This window comes from Drosophila erecta, unplaced genomic scaffold (genome assembly GCF_003286155.1).
Source record: "Drosophila erecta strain 14021-0224.00,06,07 unplaced genomic scaffold, DereRS2 tig00000055-arrow-pilon, whole genome shotgun sequence".
Taxonomy (NCBI): domain Eukaryota; kingdom Metazoa; phylum Arthropoda; class Insecta; order Diptera; family Drosophilidae; genus Drosophila; species Drosophila erecta.
In genome coordinates this window covers 12,966,176-12,993,451 of record NW_020825200.1, presented here as the reverse complement: position 1 = coordinate 12,993,451, position 27,276 = coordinate 12,966,176, and the positions used below count along the sequence as shown (strand labels likewise).

Sequence of the window (27,276 nt, the reverse complement as noted above, 5' to 3'; positions counted from 1 at the left end):
AATATACCTTTAAATTTAAAATGATCTTCCAAATATTAATCAAACGCTGCTTTCATCAATCTCTATTAATAGTTTGACAACGTCAACGTCTAATGAGAAAATAGTTTTTGAGCTGGTTATTTATTTTTTATTCATTCCAATTACAATCTACTTCTTTACCAATAGGATTCTTCTAGCGTCATATACAATTTCATGAACTTGAATTAATATATCTTACCAAAATACATGTTTTGAAGATACAACACAAATTGCTATCGACCTTCTGAGTAGGAAGAACGTTTCTGATCAGTATTATAGTAATTCCCAGAGCGCACAGTACGCCTGGGTAACTTTTTTATTTGTAAAAGCATTCTGATTTAATTACAGACTACTTCTTAAAGTCAGGATGGTTCTTCGTGTTTCATGTGTGCAGTAATAAAGGTCTCTAATACAACTAGATGCAAAATTATAAAATCCATAAAATAATGCTGAAGAAGAACCTACATTCGATTCGGTCTTATGTTGGGACCAATGTATGTTCGGGTGTTGAGAAGGAGGGCATGTCTAATTTTCAAATTGCTTTACTCTATAGGGGGAAAGACGGTGCGGTGGTCATTCCATTCAGTTTCGCTGATTGCCTATAATAAATAAGTTCGGAGTTAGTTGATTATAACAAGGTTGCAGAATATTTGATCAACTCACCACTAGTTCATCGAAGGCCTGTTTGGCCAGCCAGTGGAAGCATGGACTCTTCCATTCGCGCGCGATTGCCTGCTGATCCTTCACGTCGTCCTCGGCGGTGGACTTGGAATTGATAATGGTCTTGTATTTGGCCCACAGAAAGACCATGCTGCGCAACTTGTATACCCAGAGGTCGTTGGGTATACCGCGAATGATGTCCTGGATCTCCACCATATTCAGCTCCGTAAGGTTTTCCAGGAGGGTGCGGTTCATCAACGTAAAGATGGTCTTCATAGTGTCGTACGGTACGTCAGCATTCTTCTCGAGACCAAAGTGTGCCGACTTTATGATGGCGTAAACCACCTGCTCTGTGGAGAGCTTGGGCAGATTGGGTAAGAAGCAGTGCTCCAGGTTCAGGTTCCCGCACTCCACCAGCTGTTGGTCGATCTCCTCGCCCACATTTTTGTAGTCCTTCCACCAGTTGCCCCAATCTTTATATTTCTTCGACTCGCTCAGCGGACCCCACTCGGACCTTATACGCTTTCTGTTGCGCTTTGCATTCTTGCGAGCCGACTTGGCGTCGTCGGCAACCGATTCGTCTTCCGAATCCTCGTTGAGCACTACGGCGGCCTCTAAGAAGTCCTCCTCGGTGGCGTCCTGGTTTGTACTGTAGTTGAAGGTTTGTTCGAAGAAGGTCAAGGCATACGAGTCCGCCTCGGGTTGTGGGAGCTTTTTCGGCTGATCGTTTAGATAGGGAATCTTGAATCCGCCAATTAGGAATCCGCGCTTACGTGCCACGCGTCGCCATTTCTTGACCGACTTGGAGGCAGCCTCAGTTTCCAACGGTGGAGCTGGAGCTACACGCTTCTGGCCTGCAATGCATCACATATTAGGGACTTGAGTGTTGTAAAATTATTCCTGATTGCGGAAATGTCTACCAAAAACAAGTTTTTGGAAGAGTTTTGTAGCATCACGGAATATACTTATTGGAATAATAATATCAGCCTAACTAAACTTGTTTACAAAATTTGTTTTTAAGCTTACTTGAGCATTATGGTTTGAGAAAAGAAAACGAAATCTTACCAACTTGGACGGGGAATCCAGGACCATTTGGTGGCCTATTAGGCACTCCCGCTGGCTTGCCTAGATGTGGTCCACCCTTTACCGCTTGCTGGCCAGGCCTAGGTGCCACTGGTCCCGACTTCTGTAGCTGTGGTCCAGTTTTCAATCCCGGTGGTCCCGTCCTGGCTGCTTGGGGTCCACTCCTCACGACTTGTCCAGTCACCGCTGGCTTCTTGTTGGCTACCACAGCCGTACTCGCCTTAGGAGCCAAGTTGTTGACTTTATACTGATTTGGTGCTGCAATGGGCAGCTTCTTTTGTACTCCAGCTGGATTGCCCGGACGCAGGTTGGCGGGCTTGTTAGGTTGGTTGTTCCTGTTGTTGTTGTTGGGCAAATTGGGCGCGACCGCGGTTTTAACGATTGCTGCAGCCTTCTGGGGATTGTTCCGCAAGTTCTGGACCGCTCTGGCGGCAGGCTGTGGGCCTGGCTTGCGAACAGATCCGCCATTGTTTAAATTCATCTTCTGCAGCTGATTGCGCTTCGAGTTGAAGGCGCGCTGGCTAGCCTCCCATCCAGAGCCACCGGCACCAACTCCTCCTCCGCCGCCACCACCTCCTCCTCCGCCACCACCTCCTCCTCCTCCTCCGCCGCTGCCGCCACCACCTCTACTGTTCGATTGATAGCCAGAGCTCTGGAACGAGGAGGATTGCGATTTGTTCCAGTTGTTGCGAGAGTCTTGGAAGGTGCGACTAATGTTGTTGCTAAAGCCGCCTCCGGCATTGTTGTTGCCAAAGTTGCCTCCAGAATTTTGGTTAAAGCCTAGGCCTCCGGAGCCACCGCCAGCCGGTCTGCGGTTGTTGAAGTTTCCGATATCTCTATTGTTGTCCCCGAAGTTTCCAGAGTTCTGGACAAAATTGCCCTGATTTCCACCGCGCCCGTAGGAATCATTTAAATCAGAACGCTGGTCATCAAAGTTATGACCTCTGTTTGGGAAATTGTCATTGTTGAAGTTGCGTTGATTGTTTCCTCCAAATGAAGGACCAGTGTTTCCAGCAAAAGGGACATCGCTTCCTCCAAAGGAAGGTCCATTGTTGCCTCCATAAGCGGGGCCATTATTTCCACCAAAAGCGGGGCCATTGTTCCCGCTAAAGGAGGAACTATTGTTGCCGCCAAATGCGAGTCCATCATTGGGACCGAAGTTACCGAAAGATCCTTGATTTCTGGGTTCATCGTTGCAAAATCTATCGCCGCTTCCCTGCGACTGGGGACCTCGATAGTTGCTGTCCGTATTGCGGTCCATGTTAAAGTTACCAGAGTTACCGGGTATGCGGTTCTCCAGTTCCAGCAAGCGGGCTACGTTGCCCGAGTTGGATGAGCCCCTGTTCGCTTGCCCGAAATTGGAGGACGGGCCGCCACGAAAGTTGTCCTGGTAATTATCGCCGAAACGCTGGTTGCTTGGATTGAATCCGGTCCGATCTCCAACTCCAGAACGCGGGTAGCTGTTGTTGCCGCCACTGTTGATGTTGTTGTAGCCACCGCCGCGATTAAAGTTGCCACCATCTGGACTGGAATTCTTGTTGCCGCCGTAGCCTCCGCCACCTGAATTGCCGCCGTAGCCTCCGCTGCTGGTATTGCCGCCTCCGCCGAAATTGGCGCCACTACCAAGGCCACCGCCGAAGTTTGAGGAATACATCCCGCCTCCGCTTCCGCCTCCTCCGCCACCGACGCTAGAGCTCCCCATTCCGCGCCGTTGGCCAATGCCGTAAGCGTCGTTCTTCATTTGGCGGTAGTCCATTCCGAATAGTGCTTACCCGGAGTTACCTTTTCGTCGAGCACTCGCCGCTACTTCCAATTAACTGGCTTCTCTGCAATTTTTTCCAACACAACAAACGCGCCCCAAAAAATGCTTTCCTTTCCCCGATTTTTTCTCTGTCTGACAGCCAGGGTTGCAAAGCAATGAAAGCCGGCTGCACAAAATGGTAATAAGTCCGATTTGACGTTGGTATTTTTCGGTGAAAATACCAACTTTAAATGAAAAATACCGCCTTAAAATTAGCTTCAAATATCATTAAATATTTATTTAATTTATCCATATATAATTTCGGCTTGTAGATTTTCCATCAAATGAATGTTCGATTTTCCATACACGGGTTTTCGGTTTTGTTCGATCGGACAAATCGAACCATCTTCTAAAAAAATACCTTTAGCAAAAATTGTTCTAAATTCCATTTTTGATATTAGTTTAATGTATAATAAGTCCAATAAAGCTTCTTTTCTTTACCAACCATCAGCTGGGATATTTTGTGATGAAATTGAAAAAGAAAACTATTTTTAAACTTGTGCCTTTATTAACTTTATCACAGCGGCGATGATTCATTATGACAAACATAAGAATTGATTAAAATTTTTTTTTTTTTGTTTTTAGTTGCTGAACACAGGAATGCGAACCTGAAGCATCTAAAGAAGAAAGAACAGAAATTAAAAATTAAGATCCTCCACTTTTGGTTTGGCGCATCACCTTGGTGGTCTTATCGAAAAGAGCTTGAGCCCGCTCCTGCTGCAGACGGTAGTTGACAAATTTGTCGAACACATAGCCATGTTTGTGGGACTCCACTGCGATACGATCCTCGCCAACAACGAGACTGAACTCCTGCGAGGAAACCTGCGGATTAAATAGTATTTTTCATTCCATAAATCGAGTTTAAACGTACAGACGATGCATGGGCATCTCTTTAATCTTACGAAGTTCGGTAAGTAGATCTCAGCATGGATTTCATCAACGGACTCCTGACGAACTCGAGCGCAAAGTTTGTACTGCAACTCCTCAACAACGCCTGCTGGTTGTCGACTCCCCCTTATGGCTGCTGCATCCTTGTCGTTGATCTCCTGCACCAGTTTCCCGGAGCTGTCTGGTGGCACAGGTTCTTCCTGGTTGCTGAGAGCAGCCGGTACGCCGGACACAGGCTGGACCCTTTTCACATCATCGTTGCGCACACGATGAGTGACCAAAGTGCCAATGAACTTGCGATTGTTCAGAATTAAAGTCTTTTCCAAGTTGAGCTGAACATTATACTTTTCGCTCATTGCCTCAGCGACAATTTGCATAAAGAAATTTTGGAAGAGCTGCGACTTCTGGATCTTCACCAGAAACTTTGGGTTCACGGCGATATCGCAGACATCGACGGTTTTACCGGAACGATCCTTAGTGAGTCTTGGTTCTGAGATACTCATGGGCACTCGAAACGAGCCGGGAGTAGTGGATTCGAGTATGCCAATCAGTTCCTCCTCGGTGACATCTTGCGGAGCTGGAACTTCCGGTGCCTGGCACACGTTGATGAAGAACTTCTCATCACTATTTGTCTTGAAGCTTTTCACGCAGATTCCTAATGGGGTAAAAAAGAAAAGGTGAGCAAGCTTATATTTGTTTGTTATCTGCAAAGTTTCTGGCTGCTAATAAATATGAAGGTGATTCAAGCGTATTGTCCATTGCAGAAGAAAAACCCTTGCTTTATTTGGCTTTTATTCCGTTTACAATCTAAAACACATCAAGCTACAAGTCATTTGGCAATACGTTGCGCATTTAATTACGATTTCAAGCCGGGATAGATTTTATTATGATCCGGCCACGCGATCTCGCTGATTGCCTATAAATAAAGATAAGGTTTGTTGTCAGTTGAAGATAAAAGTACATGGGTTTTCTAAGGTTTCCAGATGCTTTCAGCTGTGGGAAATGTTGTTCTCACCTTAAGCTCATCAAAGGCCTGCTTGGCTAACCAGTGAAAGACTGGATTTTTCCATTTTCGCGCAATGGTTTGAATTTCCTTAGTGCTTTTGATATTTTTGGGCCCTTGGGTTTTAAGAGTGCCGTGGTACCTTTCCCAAAGGTAGACCATGCTGCGGATCTTGTAGAGCCACAAGTGATTTGGTATGCCACGTATCAGGTCCTGCAACTTTTCCATTTGCTCATCAGACAAACTTTGGAGGAACGTTTCGTTCATCAGAAGGAAAATCGAACGCATGTTGCGGTAATGGCTGAAGGTGTTCTTCTCCAGACCCATGTAGCCCGCTTTGAAAATCTGATTGATCGCCTGTTCGGTCAAGCCTTTTGGGCCGATGGGAGCAAAGCGGTGGCGCAGATTGCGGTCTCCGTACTTGTCCAGCTTTTTGTTGATCTCGCTGCCGCACCACTTGTAATCCCTCCACCAGGCGTGCCAGTCCTTGTAGTTATTGGTTCTATAGATTTTTGTCCACTCCTTGCGCAGCTGGGCGCTCATTTTCTTCTTGGAGTTGCGTCCTTTCACTTTTGACTGAACACCAGACCGGTCCGAGTCCAGAGATTCAGCATCGGACATGTCCTCCTCGTCCATATCTTCGTCTTCATCAACATCGCCATCGTCATTGGCATAAATGTTTGTGTTGTAGATGGGCGTTTGCTCGAAGAAGGTCACCGCGTACGACTCCGCCTCCGGTTGTGGCAGCTGCTTGATATTGCTGTTGATGTACGGTAGGCTAATTCCGCCTATGATGAAGCTGCGATCTGTTTCCGCTCTCTGGCGTTTTGGCTCGGCTTTGTTAGCCCCTAACTTTGTGGCCTCAGCTTTTCTTTTTTGCCCTGCAAAATTAAACATGTATTTTGTTGTGGGAATATCCGAAAATGTAAGAATGCAAACCATACAAAAGGACTTTTATAATCAGCTTCTCGAAGAATAACGTACAGTTTTTATACCAAGTGTGTTGGTAATCCATGAAAACGTGTTTCAAAAATGATCTTTTAAAAATTTTTAAAGTTTGGGAAAGATGGTTCCGTTAAGGTAGTTTGATTTTGAAATCGGGAAGATCCTTTAAGGTCATACTTGAAAATAATATATTTTTGAACGGGTTTGCATTCCAAGGTTCTTGCAAATGTTGCTTTAAGTAAATGGGGCAACAATTTCTTGAATTTAAAACCAATTAAAAAGCTTTAGCTAGCTGTAATTGGTTCGCATTAAATGTGGAATTTATTAAGAATTTAAAAGCTTATCCCTTACCAGCGCGTGGTTTCGCCATGGCCGCGTTGTTCTTAGTTGCCTGTGGTTTCGGTTTGATTACCGGCTGGCCAAGTTTGGATGCACCAGGATTGGTGATCATAGGTTTGTTGGGTGGAACCGCTGACTTCTTGATATTTTGGTTTGGAATGCCAGGATTTTCATATCGAGATAGGCTCGGACTTGCGCTTCCTAGATTGGGAGCACCCGATTTGACATTCCGTGAGGTTGCACTGCGATATTGACTTGCCAATCGATTTGGATTGCTGCCACCACGAGTTTGAGATGTGATTGAATTTGACCTGGGTTGATTAGGAGCGCCAGTACTGATGTATGAACTCGATCTGCTTTGTGGCTTCCTTCCAGGGTTTATATTTTTAGTCATTTTACGATCTAGACTGGATCTGTTTGGGTTCAAATTAGTTCCGTATTGTATAGGACCTCCGGAATGGCCAACTCTGGTTTGATTGGGACCCATGGGTCTGTTAGAACTGGAGTCGTGGTAACGATTTCCAGAACCCGATCCACGGCGAATAGTTTGTTGATAGTTCGGCGGAAAATCAGGGTTATTTGAGTCTAGGAATGTGTCATCCTCCCTTCGGGGAAAGCGTTGGATGTCACCGCCACGCGAAGAGTTGTTTCGCTGATTGAAGTCGTCGTTTAAGTTGCGGCGATCGAGTTCTCGATCGAACTGGCGCCTAATGCCCTCGAAGTTACGATCGTTGCGATTGCGTCCATATGCATTACGATCATCGATGTTATGATCTCGGTGGTTGGGTTGGTTACCCCTGGAACGCCGATTGAACTCGCGCTCTTCTGGGCTACTAAAAGTTTCGTACTCCTCTCCAGAATGATCATCATTCATAATTGCTTCATCTGTGTCGTCCATGAAATGTGCATCCTCAAGCAGCTCGCGTTCATCGGGTACGTACTCGTTTTGCCCATAGTGATCTGGACTCCCTTCGTTTGAGTTAGTCCAGTCGGTACGGCATAGTATTATTTGATTGTCATTCACAATGCGCTGATAATTGCGACCCGTTTGTGGTCCACGGTTGGTCCTTGGATCCTGATCAATATATGGCCCATGTTTTGGGTGGGCTTCAGGCGAACGGAATCGATCTGTGGGCAACTGTATGTCGTCATCGATCATAGCATTTCGATCCAAGTTGGATTGTTGAATAGGAACGAATTTCTGATTACCCGGCCTGCGATTGTTGTTTACTTGGGAATGATCATAGTTTGAGGGATGAACTCTGTTTGGCACCTGACCACGATAGTTGGTGTTGTGATTTGGTCCTTGAACATGTTGGTTATTGAAGCTGGGTTCCTCTTCAAAAGTATTACGAATGAATTGTGCATTAGCAAGACGGTTATTACGGTTGGGTCCCTGAGGGAATGCATTGTTGTTAGCATTACGATTATTTCGATTGAATTCATCATTGTTTCGATTACGATTATTGCGATTGAATTCATCATTGCTTGCATAACGATTGTGATTAAATTTCTGCTCATTAGCATTACGGATATTACGATTGAATTCCTGTGGATTGGCATTACGATTATTGCGATTGAACTCCTGGGGATTTTGATTTCTTATAGGGCGATTGAAATCCTGTGGATTTTGATTTCTATTTGAGCGCTTGAATTCCTGGGCATTTGTATTTCTATTGAATTCCTGGGGATTTGCATTTCTGTTAGGACCACGGAATTCCTGTGGATTAGGACGTGAACTCTCATTTCTGTTGAAAATTGCATTTCGATTATCCGGGTTGGGTTCTAGGTCGTTTGCGTTGCGATTATTTCGATTAAATTCAGTTCTGTCCATATTCCGACTATTTCGATTAATGTCCTGCGCATTTGCATTACGATTACCGCGATTGGGATCCTGCTGGATTGCACCACGGTTGTTACGACTGAATTCGACTGTAGGATTCTCGGCAAGATTATTGCGATTAATATTCCGATTTCGATTGATCGGAGCATTTACAGGCCCAGCATTCCTATTGATTGGCTCCCGCTGTTCCACGATTCCGCGCTTGTTGTCCCTCCGGTCTGGGAAGTTTTCCTCCCTTTGACGATTCCTAGGGCGTGATCGGTCGTTCCTCACCGGCGAATTATCCCGCTTGGCAAAGTGCCAATCAATGTTCCGCGGGGGCGATGGAGTGCGTGGACGCGACTCGACTTCGTCGTGGCCATCCACCGCATCCTCGATGGCACGAAGCACCTCCTTGTCCACCACATCCTGGTGACTGTCGCCCAGCTCGACGCTGAGGCGGAACCTCTGGCGCTGGAACTGGCGCAGGTTGAACTTGGGCACATTGAAGGTGCGCTGTGCCAGGGCGTTGGCCAACACCCGACTGGCGCCCAGGTCGCGGAGAAATTGGCGCCGATTGTCCAGCTCGCTGCTTCCTAATTTCATGGTACCACATATGAAATTTGAAATTTAGAAAAGCAGACACGTTTTGGGTTAGAGCTATGGTCACGTTTAGCACACCAATTCCAATCTAATCTACTCATGACGGCATAAACTTGATTTGCAGTGCTCTCTTAAAATATATATACTAACTTTATTAATGTACATATAATCGATTTGCTTTATTTTGCACTTTTTCCCACTATTTTAACTTCCTTTTATCTACAAAGTTTAATTGGTTTGAGTAATTGTAAAAAAAGTGAATTTTAACTGCATTGATGGCCTTTTCGGTCGTTAACAAAATGCTGACTAAGCTTGATGTTTTTTGTCAATCTATAAATTTATCACTGCAACCATCTCATATTTTAAATTGAACATTTGCTTAAATCGATTAGATTAGCATTTCTAACAAATTTTTGTTTGTAATTTCGATACTCAGATCGAATCCTTTCGGTTCTCTAGAAACTACTGAGCACTGCATGGGCAAAAGTATGCTTATAACAAATATATTTATGGCATCAAAACACATTAAACTGATAATCAAGCGAAGTACCACGTACAAACTAAATAGGTATGGTCATGCTTATACCAAAATCGTGAAGCCTGCGCAGCCAAAAAACCCAGTAGTTCCTCTCAATTGTACGACTGCCGTTGATATCGTTATCATTTGGGCCAACTTCTGTTGCTCTTGGGACAACAAAACGTTTAAGAGTGTCGTCCGTCGTGTTTAGATCGGTTCAGAATAATTTCACCAGAGTAGGAAAACATGCACTTAAAGCCGCGGAAGAGAGTCAGTATCTTTCAGCTGGGTTTTTGTTCTGACCAAACTCGGCATTATGGGAGAGTCGGGCCTCAGCGGCATGGGGTTTTAATTGATTGGGCGACCAGCGACACAAAAAGAGCCAATTCCAACGCTCTTCGAGGTGGGAGCTATTATCTCATTTTTTTTTTGAGCACGGAAAGGGAAAACAAATAAGTTTGTTCGCAGCGCTCGCTTCGCATTCAGTTGCCTTTTTTGCTCGTTACGAGCCGGTTGTCCGTCGATTTGAAGTGCTCGCCGCTGACCTCCATCCAAAAACCGATCCGATCCCAACCGCTACGGCTCGTTTCGATTCTATTCACTCCGATCAGAGCCGAATCGTTTGAATCGCAGCGAGTTTTTCTCTACGTAGAGGTAATTATAAGTGACATTTTAGTCCCACCGATACCAACAACACCACCACCACCGTACATTTTTGATTCCCATGTCGATATGTGGTTGTTGGATTCCGCCAAAGCGGAACAAGTGTGCCAGTGTGCGTTCGTATCTATGTGATGTGTATCTGTGTGTAGATTCTTTGCCTGAAATTGTGAAATTTTCGAAGGGCTCCAGAAAATCCCGCGCAAACATTCCTCGAAGACAAAAAAACGAGAAATTAATGATTCACTTTAAAAATTGTTTGATAATAACCATTAATGTTTTGTCATGCTCGCACCGCAATTATTTAATTGATAACAGAAAAAGTGTAAAATTCGAGTGCGCAAGGCTGTCTTTGTGTTCGTACGAATACGTTTTACACGGCCACAGTAGTAATTTGCCTCGTGGGCTCCACTGACGTCAGAGGCCTTGAAAGATGGTCTACGGCCCAAAGTTTCGACAGCTTCTCTCCCAGCCCGATAGTAATCAGCTCGGACTGAATGTGTGGAGAAGCAGCAGCATGTAGAGCAAACTATTGTGCGATAAGGAGCAATATAGGGATTACAATGTGCAATTCATAACTGGAACGACAAACACAATAGAATCCTCTAGTAGGGGCACCCGATAACGTTCAGTTCTGGGGTCCCCGATAAGGAGCTGTCAGTAAAATGCCTTCTCGCCACGGGGAAGTTGCTTTTTTCAGAGTTTGCACTTGGCCAAATGCAGCCAGTCAGTCTTATCTCTACTCTTCTATACTTATAAAGACATCAAGTGTGGAGTGTCTTTGATACTTTGTAAACAAATCACTCTTCTTTGGCGGCGTAAACAATTAATGCCGGCTGGCATGATCCAGAACAAACAAATTGTGTTTAAGGTTTTGAAGAGAGAGGCGTTTTTGCACAAGAAAGTCATGTTTTTCCCTTGATTTTTTGTGGCAGTCAAGAGATCTCCATTCCATTTCGCTTGACAGCTCATCGTGACTTGATGTTTTTGTTTTTGAAGAGAAATTTCGCGCTGGTGTAAAGGCAAAACACACTTTTAGTACAATTGCATATTAGTTTTGTAAGGGGGTTTTCGTCGGCCCGTTGTGTTGCTCTTATATAATCGCTGCGGGAACAGGTTTCTCCGTTAATTATATCGAACTGAAAATACTCGTTTCAGATGTGTTAGAATTTTATCTAAAGCCAAATGCTTAAAACACATGCGTGTACGGTCAAACAAGTTTTTGGCGCCCATAAAATGTGACTTGCCCAAAGCCTTAAACGAAATTTTGCGGCTCCAGTCAAGATTAGCTCGAGTCTTGTCTTTCTTTTTGTATGTTTGTGTAAGTTAGTTCTTCTTCGAGGTCGGGAAAACCCGTTTTGTCGCTCATTTGTCATTGGCAATGAACAATCGCTGGGCGTTTCAAGTGGGCGCCATGAGACCTTCCTCCAAGTGGCCCTGGACATGTAAACACCTACAATTCTGCCGTAGCACACAATACCGATGGCTAGATTACAAACTCAATACTAACTACCCTCCCAGCCCTCGTTTGATATAATAGGATAGTTCGTCAAATAACAATGTGCATAATTGGTTTGAATTGAAGAGTGCATGCATAAAAACAAATGAATTGCTCAAAATAATGGTTTTGTTTTGACCAAATTATCCATTAATACAAATTAATAACCTTTAGTTAAATTGATTTTGTGAAATTGCATATACAAAAACAGTATGGTCAAATTAAAACTACCTCACGGCGATAATTAATAAATTCAGAGCCGTTAATTAAACTTTATATTGGTAATTGGCTTTTAAATTTGTATATAGAAATACTTAAATGGCAAACACACACTTTTGGCCGTATCTCGGGCTGTTATTAGCATAGGTTTAATGTTTATCTGCCCTATGACGTGCTCCGTTCGCCTTATCGCGGGTTCACTGTACCATTCCGAACGATTACGCGAAATCGATGTCGACGCGAGAGGCTTATCGCAGAGATTACTGTGCACACAAGTGCCAAGTAGACCATGTAGACCAACTCAGAGTCATGCCTACTAACCGGCTAGAATCGCCTGGATTCTCTGCGCCACCGGCAGTAATTTCCGGCCCATGTGCAACTCCGGTTGTTGCGATGGACGCCACTCACCTGCGGTCGGCTGGACAATTAAAGAGTCCCGTGGCGGCGGCTTCTGCTGCGGGCCGTTGTCTTCCGGATTGGCACCTCCGAAGAACTGGTTAATGTTGTCCTCGAACTCGTTCTGCATTTAAAAAAAACAAGTCCATCTTTAGTGGCGAAGAGAGTTCCTCACGTCGCATTTCCAAAGTTTTGCTCACCCTCACAAATCGCAAGTTCTGGTCGCGAAAATTGTCGTTGCCTTCAATAAAATTGGAACGACGCGCCATTTTGTTTCACGATTTCAATAGCCAGTTTTGAGTTAATCGAATCCGAATGATATTTATTCGTTTTGCGACGAGCAAAAAACAATTTTTATTTGCCAGAGTGGAGCTGTCAACTCAATTTAAATGAAATCCGATGTGATAGTGTGACCCTTCGTGGAAATACTAAGAATGCCATGGAATGTTCTAAAAATACTAGAATTGAGGGGTTTTTCTGTGCAGGGTGCTTAGAGACAGTAAAAGTATAAAAGGAGAATTTAGGAGATTTATTTCTATAGATTTTTTTATATAAAGTTAAAACCCTAACTTCAATAAAGATTTGATTTGAATTCATGCTCTTCCGATGTTTCACGATTTCAATAGCCAGTTTTGAGTTAATCGAATCCGAATGATATTTATTCGTTTTGCGACGAGCAAAAAACACAATTTTTATTTGCCAGAGCGGAGCTGTCAACTCAATTTAAATGAAATCCGTTGTGATAGTGTGACCCTTCGTGGAAATACTAAGAATGCCATGGAATGTTCTAAAAATACTAGAATTGAGGGGTTTTTCTGTGCAGGGTGCTTAGAGGCAGTAAAAGTATAAAAGAAGAATGTAGGAGATTTATTTCTATAGATTTTTTTATATAAAGTTAAAACCCTAACTTCAATAAAGATTTGATTTGAATTCATGCTCTTCCGATTGTGGCTTATTTCCGCGTGTCACGCGAATGCTCACGCAATTAATTATAATCCTACTAATTTATGTAGTAACATTACATCAATTTAATCAGAAGCATACTTTCCATTCAACACCCACTGTGCCGTGAAATACCAGAAAATACCAGGTCTCGGTGCACACAACTTCCCACTGTCGCGATTAGCGGTTGTTGTAGTTGTGCGGCTTGGGAAGGAACAGCTGTGGGCCAGAAAATATAGATCCGTTTGTTTCCCTGTCGCCCTTACAGTTACCACATTGCCCGATATAGTCTATATAGCCCAGTTGCACGTGGAGGAGGTTGCCGAGCAGACGAGTGACCATGGCGACGGATACAAGCTCGCCGATGGACAGATTCTGCGGATCCACATTCTGGGTGAGTAGATGAGCTTGGTGTTCGATGCGAATGCATGTGTAAATGTATGGTTTCCGTGTGCCCAACGAACAGAACGCGACGGAGACATGGTGGACCAAAGATCCGGACTTCACGCCGTGCTTTGAGCAGACGGCCCTGGTCTGGACACCGTGCGCCTTCTACTGGGTGTTCGTGATCTTTGACTTCTACTACCTGAAGGCCAGTCTGGACAGGAATATACCGTGGAACAAGCTGAACGTGAGCAAAGCGCTGGTGAATCTGGGTCTGCTGGTGATCACTGCCCTGGACCTGATTATGGCCCTGATCAAGAAGGGCGGCGACTCCGAGCTGCCCCTCTACGACCTGGATATCTGGGGTCCCATCATCAAGTTCGCCACCTTCCTGTTGCTCTTCATATTCATCCCGTTGAACCGGAAGTACGGCGTGCAGACCACGGGGTGTCAGTTCATCTTCTGGTTCCTGCTTACCGTGCTGTCGATTCCCCGCTGCCGCACCGAAGTTCGCCTGGACTCGGAGCGACAGAAGATTCTGGATTCGCAGCAGCCCTCGGACCAGGACTTTTCGTGGGAGGAGTACCAGTTCGTTAGCTTCTTTATCTTCTTCACCTTCACCAGCATCATGCTGATCCTGAACTGCTTTGCGGACGGATTGCCCAGGCAGACCAAGTACCAGAGGGGTGAGAACGAGATTCCCGAGCTGTCAGCCAGTTTCCTTTCCAGGATCACCTATATGTGGTTCGACAAAATGGCCCTCAAGGGCTATCGCAACCCACTGGAGGAGAAGGATCTTTGGGACCTGAGGCCCCAGGACAGCTGCTCCGAGGTCATGCCCATCTTCGCCCACCACTGGAACCAGAACGTGCGCAAGAACTACAGGAACAAGGCCCGCGTAGAACCCAAGGCCCAGTTTAGCAATGGCAATGTGACTTTTGAAAATCCTCATGGAGAGAAGAATGGTCGGAAAAAAGGCATGGCCAGTATTATGCCGCCAATTTACAAGTCCTTTGGAGGCGTCTTTTTGTTCGGCGCCCTGATGAAGTTGTTCACCGACGTCCTCACATTTGCCCAGCCCCAAGTCCTGAGTTTGATCATCAGCTTCGTTGAGGCCCAAGAAGCCGAGCCCGAATGGAAGGGTATCTTATACGCTGTCCTACTTTTCGTTTTGGCCGCTGCCCAGACCTTTATTCTGGGTCAGTACTTCCACCGCATGTTCATTGTGGGCCTGCGAATCAGGACAGCTTTAATCAACGCCATCTACCGCAAGGCCCTGCGCATTTCGAACTCCACCAAAAAGGAGTCCACCGTGGGCGAGATCGTCAACCTGATGGCCGTGGATGCCCAGCGATTCATGGAACTGACCACCTACCTGAACATGATCTGGTCCGCGCCCCTGCAGATCGCCCTGGCCCTGTATTTCCTCTGGCAGCAACTGGGACCCTCTGTGCTGGCCGGTTTGGCTGTGATGATTATCCTGATTCCTGTGAACGGTGTGATTGCCAGTCGCATCAAGACCTATCAGATCAGACAGATGAAGTACAAAGATGAGCGTGTCAAGTTGATGAACGAAGTACTGAGTGGCATTAAGGTAAGGGGTCTTAAGACTAAGGATTAGGTAGCAGCCTAATCTCTTAAGTACAACAATTATCCTCTGTCATGCTGACTGTTGTCAGAAGTCGATGCTGCATTCTTTGTCCCCCAATAAGTTTTTATAATCCGTTTTTATAATCCGCATAGGTGCTGAAGCTGTACGCCTGGGAACCGAGTTTCGAGAAGCAAGTGTTGGATATCCGTGACAAGGAGATTGCGACGCTGCGATCCACTGCCTATTTGAACGCGGGAACTTCGTTTTTGTGGTCCTGTGCCCCCTTCCTGGTAAGATATGCCAGCCCAGCAGGGCTCTGAGTCCTCCGAGATTTCTTTACAGCTGACTGAGATGAGTTGGACGTGTAGCATTGGACTAATCTGGCAAATATATGTACTTCGTGTCCGAATAAACAAAGGTTTCCTTGGTCACGTTCGCCACTTACGTGCTGACCAGCGAGGCGAATCAGCTGAGCGTCGAGAAGGTGTTAGTCTCAATCGCCCTCTTCGACCTCATGAAACTCCCGCTGACCATCCTGCCCATGCTGAGTGTTGACATAGCCGAGGTACGGCTCCCACGATGGCGATGGATTAACAACCTCTTCGGCTATGGTGCACCTCCGCTCTCCTATATCCATCAACTTCAGATCAAGGATCAAAAACAACCATTTTATCAACGCCTTAAACGAAATTGTGTATTATCTTTTAGGTTTCATTAGTTACATTCGCCACTTACGTTTTAATCGATGAAAATAACGTGCTTGATGCCACCAAAACCTTTGTCTCATTATCATTATTCAACATTCTACGATTTCCGCTAACAATGTTGCCCATGCTGATCACCAACCTGGTGCAAGTAAGTTACGCCCGATTGCAATACCAAATACTACCACTCTAGTCGATCACAGTGGGGCTGAGGATTCTACTTCCCTTATTACTTATGCCGATCCACGGCCCCATTGTGATCGTCGATTTTGTGCCGTTTTGTGATTGTGATTTATGTTTATTTACTTAATTTGAATTCTTTTTTAGCCAAATCGAACTTACACAGAACTATATTCTCCCAAACCAAAGTCCCCACCCAGCACTAAATCCTTACACTCATTTATTCCAAAATTATACACTCAACGTTTCATTCATGTGGGATTGAAAGTTGTCCGAACCAAACCAGTTCCGATTTGTCATATATCTGGTGGTGGGCTACCTATTTCATCCGTAGCAACCATTTGTTTGGGTTTCAATATGCCCTTGCAGAGGGCATTTAAGGGGGATTTAATTACAATTATAACGATGTCAAGGAAATTTGTCTGAAAGAACAATGGGATCAATAATCAGTTTGTTGTTGCAATGCAATACATTTATGTATATGTTTTTTTAAGTAATCTTTTTGAAAAATGATTAACTTAATACCATTTCTCATAGCCGAACCGTCGACACTTTGTTCGTTCTGCAGGGGTATATGAAATCCTCGGAGATCCGAGGATGTTCCTTATTCATTCAGTTTCGGATATATACATTTTCCCCATATCCACATTATTTTTCCTTTCCCAAACCTATTACTAACATATTTTGTGTATGCAAACAAAGTATATTTTGCAAAACAATTTTAACTGATATCCCATATTGCATGTGCGAACGAATAGACGCAAGTTTCCGTGAATCGTATCAATAAGTTTCTGAACAGTGAGGAACTGGATCCCAACAGCGTTCTCCACGACTCCTCCAAACGTAAGGACATTCAAGAAATTTGTGAAGATCTTTACCTTAATATATTTTGTATACAAACAGCCCACCCTATGAGCATTGAGAATGGCGAGTTCTCTTGGGGCGATGAGATCACGCTGCGCAATATTAATATCGAGGTGAAGAAGAACAGCCTGGTGGCCCTGGTTGGCACGGTCGGTTCCGGCAAGTCGTCTGTAGTGCAGGCTTTCCTCGGTGAAATGGAGAAACTTGCGGGCGTTGTCAACACTGTGGGCAAGTTGGCCTATGTACCGCAGCAGGCTTGGATTCAGAATGCGACGGTGAGGGACAACATCCTGTTTGGTCAGACGTACGACCGAAAGCGCTACAACAAGGTTATCGACGCCTGTGCCCTGCGTGCCGATATCGACATCCTGTCGGCTGGAGATCTCACGGAAATCGGTGAGAAAGGCATTAATTTATCAGGTGGCCAGAAGCAGCGCATCTCGTTGGCCCGTGCTGTGTACAGCGATGCCGATCTGTATCTGCTGGATGATCCTCTGAGCGCCGTGGACTCACATGTGGGCAAGCACATCTTTGAGGAGGTTATCGGACCCAAGGGTATACTGGCACGGAAATCCCGCGTGCTGGTCACCCACGGCGTCACTTTTCTGCCCCAGGTGGACAGCATCTATGTGATGAAAATGGGCGAAATTAGCGAAAGCGGTACATTCGACCAACTGGTCAAAAACAAGGGCGCCTTCGCCGACTTCATTATCCAGCATCTGCAGGATGGCAACGAAGAGGAGGAGGAGCTTAACCAGATCAAGCGTCAGATCTCCAGCACCGGAGATGTCCCTGAGCTGTTAGGCACTGTCGAAAAGGCCATTAAGTTGGCGCGCACGGAAAGCTTGTCCGATTCCATGTGAGTACATCTTCATAAAGGACTATGAAGTAAACATTATTTATTTTAAAACTATTTGACTTTCTAAATGAACTCTCTTTTTTAGTTCGGTTACATCTGCTGATAGTTTGATGGGCGGAGGAGGAAGTCTCCGCCGGCGAACAAAGCGACAAGACTCCCACGATTCCGTTGCCTCTGCCGCTTCCCTGAAAAAGAAGCAGGAGGTACAGGGCAAACTGATTGAAACTGAGAAATCGCAGACTGGTGGCGTGGAGTTCGCAGTGTACAAGCACTACATCAAGAGTGTTGGCATCTTCCTATCGGTTGCCACATTGGTACTCAACTTTGTATTCCAAGCTTTCCAAATCGGCTCGAATCTGTGGCTGACTCAATGGGCGAACGATCAAAATGTCGCCAACGACACTGGCCTCAGGGACATGTATCTGGGTGTTTATGGTGCCTTCGGATTTGGCCAAGGTAAGTCCGCTGTGATTCGATTTACTTTTGAAATTCTTCGTTTGAAGTTATGCTTGTTTCATGTTCGTTTTGTCCATTTGGTTGTTTTATTTTAAGTTTGTTTTGTTATAAATGTATATTTTAACTGTATTTTATTAACTGCATTAGTTTTGCTGCTATTTTATGCCCTTTATATTTATGTTTTTTTATTTCTTATATTTGTTTTTACTTAACTCGTAAAAAAATGGTTTCAAAATATTAAAGCAAATGGTGTGAGGTAATACAAAGATCTTTAGCTAATAAAAGAACATAATGCACTACTTTAAAAGTATCAGTGCATTAACAAATGTTTTAAATTTATGAAACCATATTTTTTACATTTATTTAATTTCGATGTATTCTATGTTTGGTTGGGGGATTTCATTTATGTTTTGCTTACTTAACTGCTTCCTTCCTTTGGCGCCAAGAGAACACATGCTGCTCAGCTACCAGTAGGCGGTTTGAATAACCTTCAGTCCCGGTTAAAGTACCTAACTAGCTAACACTATCTTCGGCTTTCTACACAAAATTACGAAAATGCACACAAATCCAAAAGCACTAACAACACCGCGAACAAATTAGTTCTTATATGGCTGCACGCTTGGCAAACTGAACACGAAAGGCTTTTCATATTAATAAATGCTATTAATATTATTTCCACACAAAAATGTTTTGAAAATCGATTTTGGTTTATCGATTTTGAACATAATAGTCAAATCACTTTACTAACGGTTCTCCTTTTGTGTGTGTATGTCTGTGTGCGTAAATGTGTTGCATAGTAAATAAACCTATTCACCAATAATTTGTGAATACCTTCCGACCCTACCTAATCAAAACTAATCTTTAATGATTGGCAAAAATCGAAAAAATCGAATAAATATCGAATTCTAGTCGCTACGAACTTCTTCGCATCCCTCGCCATCTCATTGGGTTGTCTCAAGTGCTCGCACTTGTTACATCAGACCCTTCTATACTACAATCTCCGCTGGCCAATGGAGCTCTTCGACACGACGCCACTGGGAAGGATTGTCAATCGCTTCTCGAAAGATATCGATACAATCGATAATGTGCTGCCATTCAACATTCGTGTCGTCATGGGTCAGGCATATATGGTAATTGATTGGAGTGGATCCATGCACGGCCATATTTTATCTATCAGGAATATCGGATCATTCTATATATCATGGATCGGCTTATCATGCACTACCATTAATATCTAATAATACTCCTTCGTGCTCTTTATTTTAATGAAGCCATCTCTTATTGACCATTTTCTTCTTACGCTTTGCAAAGAACTATCTTTACTTAATTGATATTTATAGTAACTAGGAACAATTAATGATTTATTTGATGTTTGAAGTATGAGGCAGTTAAAATGAGAGCACGACTGAGTAAACTTCGTCGGTGGGCAAGAGGTTCTGGTCACTAATCGGTATACCCGTACTGTCGCTCTCTTCGAAGTTGTTTCAGCGTACCTATCCGACCTGATCCTCTCATTGGGTTGCGTTTTTAGCGCCCGGTACATGCACAACGTGCTGCTCTATGGCACTTTGCGTTGGCCTATGGAAAAGTTCGACATCACACCTCAGGGTCGCATTGTGAACCGTTTTTCCAAGGACGTAGATACAATTGACAATATTCTGCCATTCAGTTTTCGGTTCATCATTATGCAATTGTATGCGGTAATTATCCCAAAAAAGTACATGTCCGAAACAAATCGCCATCGCCCATACTCAGCTCAGATCTGAGTGCAGTTCTTTTAGAATGTTTTGTCCACGCTTTTGCCTAGCAATTCAATGAAAATTAATAAAAACAATGTGTAAAACACATGTTTAATTGAACTTTCCAGTTACCTCATACCTCTTTTGTTCTCTCACGCTGGCCCTTGGATGCATCTACTGCTCCAAGCTGATGCACGAGACGCTCCTGTCATATGTATTCCGATGGCCCATGGAACTGTTTGATACCACGCCCCTAGGCCGCCTTGTCAATCGCTTCTCAAAGGACGTCGATACCATCGACAATGTCCTGCCGATGCTTTGGCGCATGGTCATCAGTCAAGCGTTTGCGGTAAATGTCTATTAAGGCGGGCGTTTCAAGACTTCAATAGTTGAATATCATCATTTCCTTCATGAGCAATATAAGTCGGATTAGTTCCAAGGACAGATTTCCGAATCGGCTGAGTAGTACAATTATCTTTTCTAAATTTATTGTAAAAAACGCTGCTTGCAAGAATCTGAATCCCAAGCTTTTCGTTAGATATGGTTGAAGGAAATCGTTGGGAATGTGATAGTTTGTTGCACTTATTGTTAAGAATCTACTGCAGTGTTTCCTTATACCCTTCTCCTTAGACTGAATCGATGATGCACACTAACTGGTTTCAATTGGCACTCTCCCAATAAGAAGTCTTATCCTCATGCTATGTGGCACTAACTCCAACGATCTATGTTGTGTATTTATATGTAAATATGAACACTAACTTTGTAGGGGGGCTTACAGAACCAACAAATTCTAGAAGCATGATCAGTGGAATCTTAAGTTCAATTTAGAAAGTTAGTTTCCCCTAACACCTAATTGTAATGCCTAGCACCTAAACCGATTTATGTACGTTACATACAGTGCTAGCCAAATATTTATCGGGTCTCGCCTTGGCCATCGGAGGACTCCATTCCTCAATGAATGTATTCAACAAGCTGCTGAACACAGGCCTCAAATGGCCGATGGAACTGTTCGACACGACGCCATTAGGTCGCATTCTGAGTCGGTACTCGAAAGATGTCGATACGGTTGACACTGTACTGCCCGGGATAACAGTACAGTTGTTAAACACATGTTTCGCGGTAAAGATTGACCCTTTAACCTCCTCCATTGCCCGATGGAATGTGGAGAAGCTTAGATCCCAAGCCAGAAACCTAACAAAAGCTTGCATACTACTAACTATGAAAACTGCACTTTCGCACTATTCTTTCAATTTACTAATTTTCGTTCAACCTGCATTCTGTTAAATCCCCTGCAACATCTATAACTCTCACTTTATCGCATTCTTTTCCCAAGTTTCACTATCGAACAAACTATCATAAACCCCACCTTTCACCACTCAGACATTTAAGCGTTATGCTAGATTTCACTAGTGCCTTGCAAAATGTATTGCCTTTTATTTTGGATCAAAGCTCTTCTTAATATAAGACTCATCAAACAGAATACCCATTCTTTGGATGTGCGAGTTGCGTGTGCGAATGCCCGAAAGGGGAACTCAAACCACTTAGGCTTAAGCCCATTCTTAATCAGGGACTATGGTCACAAAACACTCTGCAGATGTACTGGTCTCAGAGCCCTAAGTGTTAAGGTTTCTTTATAAGTGGGAGCTGATGTTATGCTTTGGTTGAACGACCCACTTAGAAGATCGCCTCATTTAGTCAGCCATCCATGCGAATCGAGTATTCCAGACACTCACCGAGTGCTCACGGGCACACCTGTTCCGCTCTTCCACATTTCCGATTGTACCAGGTGTGCTAGCCTACTTTGCGGTGGTCATCGTCTACCTGGGCGGCTTCCAGGCGGCAAAGACCATCCACAATGAGCTGCTGGCCGTCATAATCCGAGGCTCCGTGTGCCGCTTCTTCGACATCACTCCGATCGGGCGACTCTTGAACAGCTTCAGCGGCGATATGGATGTTGTCGACGAAGAGTTGCCCGCCACCATGGATTCCTTTATGACCTTTATCTTTATGGTATTTGCATAATTGATTTCGCTCATTTTTTACAGTATATTTCTCCTCCCCCCTTTATTGTTATTATTGATTGATAACTTTTGATTTGTAGCCCTTAAAGAGTTACGGTTTGTACCTGCAGAACTTTCGTTGTAGAAAGATTTTGCCCACGTTTTCATACATATCTCTAGCATTTGAAATATCTCCATATCTCATTTGATCTCTTTCTCTATTTCTCCAAACCGCATCAAATCAAGCTAGGTCTTTGCAATTACGGCGCCGCCATATCACTTTTCACAGCCACCCTACACGCCTCATCCAGAGTTTTCCATCGACTCTTTAACAACATCATGCATTGTCCCTCCGAGTTTTTCGATACCACGCCCAAGGGTCGGATTTTGGATCGCTGCTCAAGCGATGTCAATTGTTTGGACTTGGTAATGCCGCTTAATATAAGAATGGTCATGAGCACGGCATTTCAGGTAATCCCTTAAAGTGGAGTTCAAGCGAGCATGGTTATACCTTTGACATCTTTTTTTTTACCAATATTAACTTTTTTGTAAATGCAATTATAATAGTAAAGCATCGAAACCAGTAGTGGGTTATGAATGTTATTATAGTTTCAGTATTGTTTCAAAGTCCAAACATTTTTTTAGCGATTTTAAAAATATCGTTAGAATTGTTTTTTAGCAGCAGCTTTGTTTCATTTGTATTGTCCCAAGAAACCCTAACCTAGGCTTAATAATAGTTTGTCTCCTAACCTTTGTCCCAAATCTTGTATTCAGTCGTTCAAAAATAGACTAGCGAATCTTTTAAGTAAGTTACGTTCCGATCTTATAAGGATAAATTCCGTTTGAAATCCCAAGTCTGCAGCTATATAGGCAGTGTGGTAATCGTTTACCTGGGTGCCCTGATTGGGACCCGGAAAATATTTATCCAGCTATTCGGCCACATTTTGCATGCCCCACAAGCGTTTTTCGACTTAAAGCCCCGGGCACGAATTCTCGATCGTTTGGCAAACGATATTTACAAGTTGGATGTGGTATTGCCAGAACTAATACGCGTGTTTAACTCGCAAATATTCCGGGTACGTTCGCTGTGACTAACCGACAATTAAAGAACCATTTTCTAACTAATACCGACTAACAAGTATCATTGTAAAAACTCTCAGCCCGTAGCAATTTGGAGCCCCCTGGCAACCCGCATCCCTAGAGCGTAGTATGTAAATAAGTATTCGAATCTACGGGGCGGGCGCATGTTGTAATCTCGCAATCTCATTCACTCTAACTTAAGATTCCTGTGGTTGTCTCCCCTTTTTTGGAATCGTATCTTGAGGGCAAAAAACTCGAAAAACTAAACAAATTACTGCATTTTATATCATTATTTGCAAAACATAAATATTTAACAATTTTAATTTGGCAACCTTAACCGCAATAAAGATGTATTTCGCAAAATCTATATCTTAAGTTAAAAAATCTGCAGAAAAGTTACCAAAATACTCTTCTCTAAGTTTTCAATACTTGAATACTCCTACCAATTTCCAAATTGGATCAATTGAATCGAGTAAAATGATTTAGGTTCGGTGCATTTGTTAAGTTGTAGAGTGAGCCAACCACGTATTCCTTTGTGGAATCGGCAGGCCAACCTCTATACGATTTTCCTACTCGAAGAGCCCCTCTCGAGCATCGAATTCAGCTGGTTGACTATTGCTATGCCCATCGATGAGAAATTTAACTCTTCATCCATACTGAATTGCCTAATCGCAGGTATCACGTCATTCTTATCGGACCTGGCTCCGGCATTGGGTAGTTTGCATGCCGCAAGAGTCCTGCACTCGATGCTCCTCGAAAATGTGCTGAGAGCACCAATGACCATGTTCGATACGACGCCGGTGGGTCGCATCTTGTCTCGATTCTCGAAAGACGTTGAAACGGTCGACCAGAATATGCCGCAGGTCATTAATGATTGCATTTGGTGTGCATACGAGGTAATTTCACAGCACTTTGCACTAGGAACCGTCTTCAAATTGCTACAAAACGTGTACACACATCGAAAGAAATCTCAGTGACATTTTAACCCTGTGCATATAAAACGACTAACTAGACCAGATTAATATCCTTATGGCGGCGCCTCATGGCTTCTCCGTCTCTATATCCCATCCCTTATATGCGATGTCATTGAGTTTGAGCGTTTGATCCAAAACAAAGGGAAATTCATTATAAATTTCTACTCATCTTGATTTTCCTATTAACACCCGGCATTTTCCCGCACGTATGACATATTTTCTGTTTACCTGGACAGCACTTACTTACATTGCTATATTGCTATTGGTTAGGTTCTGGCTACCATTGTGGTTATTAGTCTGTCCACGCCGATTTTCCTGGCCGTGATCGTGCCCATCGCCTTCCTGTACTACTTCGCCCAGCGCTTCTACGTGGCTACTTCGCGGCAGCTGATGCGTCTGGAATCCGTCTCCCGGTCACCAATCTACTCGCACTTCAGCGAAACTGTCACCGGAGCATCGACTATTCGTGCCTACAATGTGGGTGATCGGTATGTATTTGGATATCATTTGTAAAATAAAGCAAAAATGTCTAAAGATTCCAATTTACTTAATTGCTTCAGTTTTATTGAGGAATCCGATGCCAAGGTGGACAAGAACCAGGTTTGCAAATACCCGTCCGTGATTGCCAACCGATGGCTGGCCATTCGTTTGGAGATGGTGGGCAATCTGATTATTCTGTTCGCATCGCTCTTCGCCGTCCTGGGAGGACAAACCAATCCCGGCCTGGTGGGCCTGTCGGTAAGCTACGCCCTGCAGGTGACCCAAACCCTCAACTGGTTGGTGCGCATGTCATCCGACATTGAGACGAATATCGTGTCCGTGGAGCGCATCAAGGAGTACGGCGAGACCAAGCAGGAGGCTCCCTGGGAGCTGGAGCAGGACAAGAACAAGCCGAAGAACTGGCCGCAGGAGGGACGCGTTGAGTTCCAGAACTTCCAGGTGCGCTATCGCGAAGGCTTGGACCTGGTGCTGCGCGGTGTTAGTTTCAATATCAAGGGTGGCGAGAAGGTTGGCATCGTTGGTCGCACGGGTGCCGGTAAATCCAGTCTCACATTGGCCTTGTTCAGGTAAGCAAGATAAATAAATGATTTAAGGTCACCATTAATTCTTGATTTGCATTCAGAATAATTGAAGCTGCCGGTGGTCGCATCTCCATCGATGGTGTGGACATTGCCTCAATGGGTCTGCACATGTTGCGTTCCCGCCTGACAATTATCCCCCAGGATCCAGTGCTCTTCTCTGGTTCGCTGCGCATCAACTTGGATCCCTTTGAAATCAAAACCGATGACGAAATATGGAAGGCCTTGGAGCTGTCCCATCTGAAGTCCTTTGTGAAAAGTTTGGCAGCTGGTCTGAACCACGAGATTGCCGAGGGTGGTGAGAATCTGTCCGTGGGACAGCGCCAGTTGGTTTGTTTGGCGCGTGCTCTGCTGCGTAAGACCAAGGTCCTGGTGCTGGACGAAGCCACCGCCGCTGTGGATCTGGAAACAGATGATTTGATTCAGGTGGGCGCTATTAACTTGTATACATTTTTACAATATTACATGAATATATTTTTTTTTATAGAAAACCATCCGAACGGAGTTCAAGGAATGCACTGTTCTCACAATTGCTCATCGCTTGAACACAATTTTGGATTCGGACAAGGTAATCGTGCTGGACAAGGGCCAGATCACCGAGTTTGCCTCGCCCACGGAGCTCCTGGACAATCCCAAATCGGCCTTCTATAGCATGGCCAAGGACGCCAACCTAGTTTAAGATCCATGAATGTCAAATTGAAACTCCACGAAACTCAAACGAAGGAGTGTTTCCGCCAACAAAAACCACTAGGAAAATCATTCAACAGTAGCTTTAAGCCATTGGCACTGACAGCTCTACCTCATGGCTAGAACAAATAACTATGAGAAAAACAAAGCTTACACAACAAAGGAACAATAAGCGGAAGAAATTAGCAAATACCAACTAAATGTTCATTAGACTAAGCGAAATAATTCAAGCCAGTTGCGCCTTCGTCGGTTACGCTATGTTCGTTTTTAATATGTATATGTATTTACATAGTCAAGTGTATTTTTCTATTGTCTATTGTACTTAGTTTTCTATGCAACATGAACCGGTATAAGCGAGATGGAGCATAAGCCCAGAAAGAAAAAATAACTCTTATGTATGCCACATAATTATTGTATGTACTTAAATTAACAAAACAGAAGATTGAGATACTACTTAAACTCTCTCAAGAATTTTTGCCTTCAACTGATAAAATCAGTGAGAAAAATGGTCAATGTAGTTAAATCAATTTATTAAAACTTTTGTAGAATGTATACTTAAATCAAAAATAAACGCCCAACAAAATGCGAATTAAATTTAGATGTGCTTTTTTATTATACAAATAAAAATTTACTTTGTGTGATATACCCGTTGCTCGTAGAGTAAAAGGGTATACTAGATTCGCTTTTTTTCAATTTATTACTTTTTTGCCAATTTCTACCGATATTCCAGGAAAATGTTGAAGTTTGCACTTCCACTAGCTGAGTAACGGGTATTTAATAGCCGGGGAACTCGACTATAGCATTGTACCAAAGACACTAGAATAATAAGATGCGTAACGGCCATAATTGGCCATAAAAAAGTTGTGCTAGAAAACGATTTTCGGTCCGAAATCAATTTTGATCTAAGAAACGAATTTGATTAATGTTTTGGTCAATTTCGTTGTAATATGAGCTAAATATTATTCAAAAATTGATGCCGTGACTATTATTTTTTTTTAAGAAGATGTTTAAATATTCTTTAGTTAAAATCGCCGCTCGAATTAGCTACCGTTTACATATAAATATTTTTATTATTAATTACCTGTAATATATGTATTTTTTGGTACCCAGGGAACACCACGGGGTGGACATTATAATTGTAATGGGGTCGTATATTTATATGACCTTTTTACTTTTTACTAACGAGTACTTTGTACTCGATTGCCAGAGAACAAATAATATAGATTTTTGTTTAGGGAACATATTTTCTTGTAGCCCTATAATTCCCAACTAGTTCTAGTGAAGA

General features: G+C 43.7%; 3 protein-coding genes across 24 annotated transcripts; 1 reads left to right on the top strand and 2 right to left on the bottom strand.

Moving 5' to 3' along the window:
* Positions 1 to 104: 104 nt before the first annotated feature.
* On the bottom strand, positions 105 to 3,700 carry LOC6541151 (uncharacterized transmembrane protein DDB_G0289901). The gene is made up of 3 exons (XM_026978323.1): positions 1,744 to 3,700; positions 682 to 1,532; positions 105 to 617 (listed from the first exon to the last, which is right to left on the bottom strand). The coding sequence occupies exons 1-3, from the start codon at positions 3,515 to 3,517 to the stop codon at positions 561 to 563; spliced, it is 2,682 nt and encodes an 893-aa protein (XP_026834124.1). The 5' UTR covers positions 3,518 to 3,700; the 3' UTR covers positions 105 to 560.
* Positions 3,701 to 4,048: 348 nt separating this feature from the next.
* Positions 4,049 to 13,165, bottom strand: LOC6542625 (PIH1 domain-containing protein 1). 4 transcript variants are annotated; one of them, XM_026979061.1, is made up of 6 exons: positions 13,061 to 13,165; positions 12,653 to 12,724; positions 12,465 to 12,576; positions 6,750 to 9,155; positions 5,466 to 6,334; positions 5,200 to 5,366 (listed from the first exon to the last, which is right to left on the bottom strand). In XM_026979061.1, exons 2-6 carry the CDS (start codon positions 12,719 to 12,721, stop codon positions 5,307 to 5,309), a joined length of 3,516 nt encoding a protein of 1,171 aa, XP_026834862.1. In that variant the 5' UTR covers positions 12,722 to 12,724; positions 13,061 to 13,165; the 3' UTR covers positions 5,200 to 5,306. The 4 variants fall into 4 exon arrangements, with proteins under 4 accessions (XP_015014437.1, XP_026834862.1, XP_026834861.1 ...); XM_026979060.1 differs by having other exon boundaries at positions 12,653 to 12,910; positions 13,023 to 13,061; XM_015158951.2 differs by lacking the exons at positions 5,200 to 5,366; positions 5,466 to 6,334; positions 6,750 to 9,155; positions 13,061 to 13,165 and adding exons at positions 4,049 to 4,179; positions 4,241 to 4,384; positions 4,465 to 5,105 and having other exon boundaries at positions 12,653 to 13,030.
* LOC6542983 (multidrug resistance-associated protein 1) lies at positions 10,017 to 26,589 on the top strand. Of its 19 annotated transcripts, none has more exons than XM_015159451.2 (13): positions 10,017 to 10,333; positions 13,663 to 13,788; positions 13,861 to 15,372; positions 15,522 to 15,659; positions 16,078 to 16,224; positions 17,012 to 17,096; positions 17,157 to 17,976; positions 18,062 to 18,432; positions 23,927 to 24,147; positions 24,496 to 24,713; positions 24,786 to 25,292; positions 25,349 to 25,730; positions 25,792 to 26,589. In XM_015159451.2, exons 2-13 carry the CDS (start codon positions 13,735 to 13,737, stop codon positions 25,981 to 25,983), a joined length of 4,647 nt encoding a protein of 1,548 aa, XP_015014937.1. In that variant the 5' UTR covers positions 10,017 to 10,333; positions 13,663 to 13,734; the 3' UTR covers positions 25,984 to 26,589. The 19 variants fall into 19 exon arrangements, 18 of the variants coding, with proteins under 18 accessions (XP_015014937.1, XP_026834846.1, XP_015014939.1 ...); XM_026979045.1 differs by lacking the exon at positions 23,927 to 24,147 and adding an exon at positions 21,958 to 22,181; XM_015159453.2 differs by lacking the exon at positions 23,927 to 24,147 and adding an exon at positions 20,300 to 20,520.
* The last annotated feature ends 687 nt before the right edge of the window (positions 26,590 to 27,276 follow it).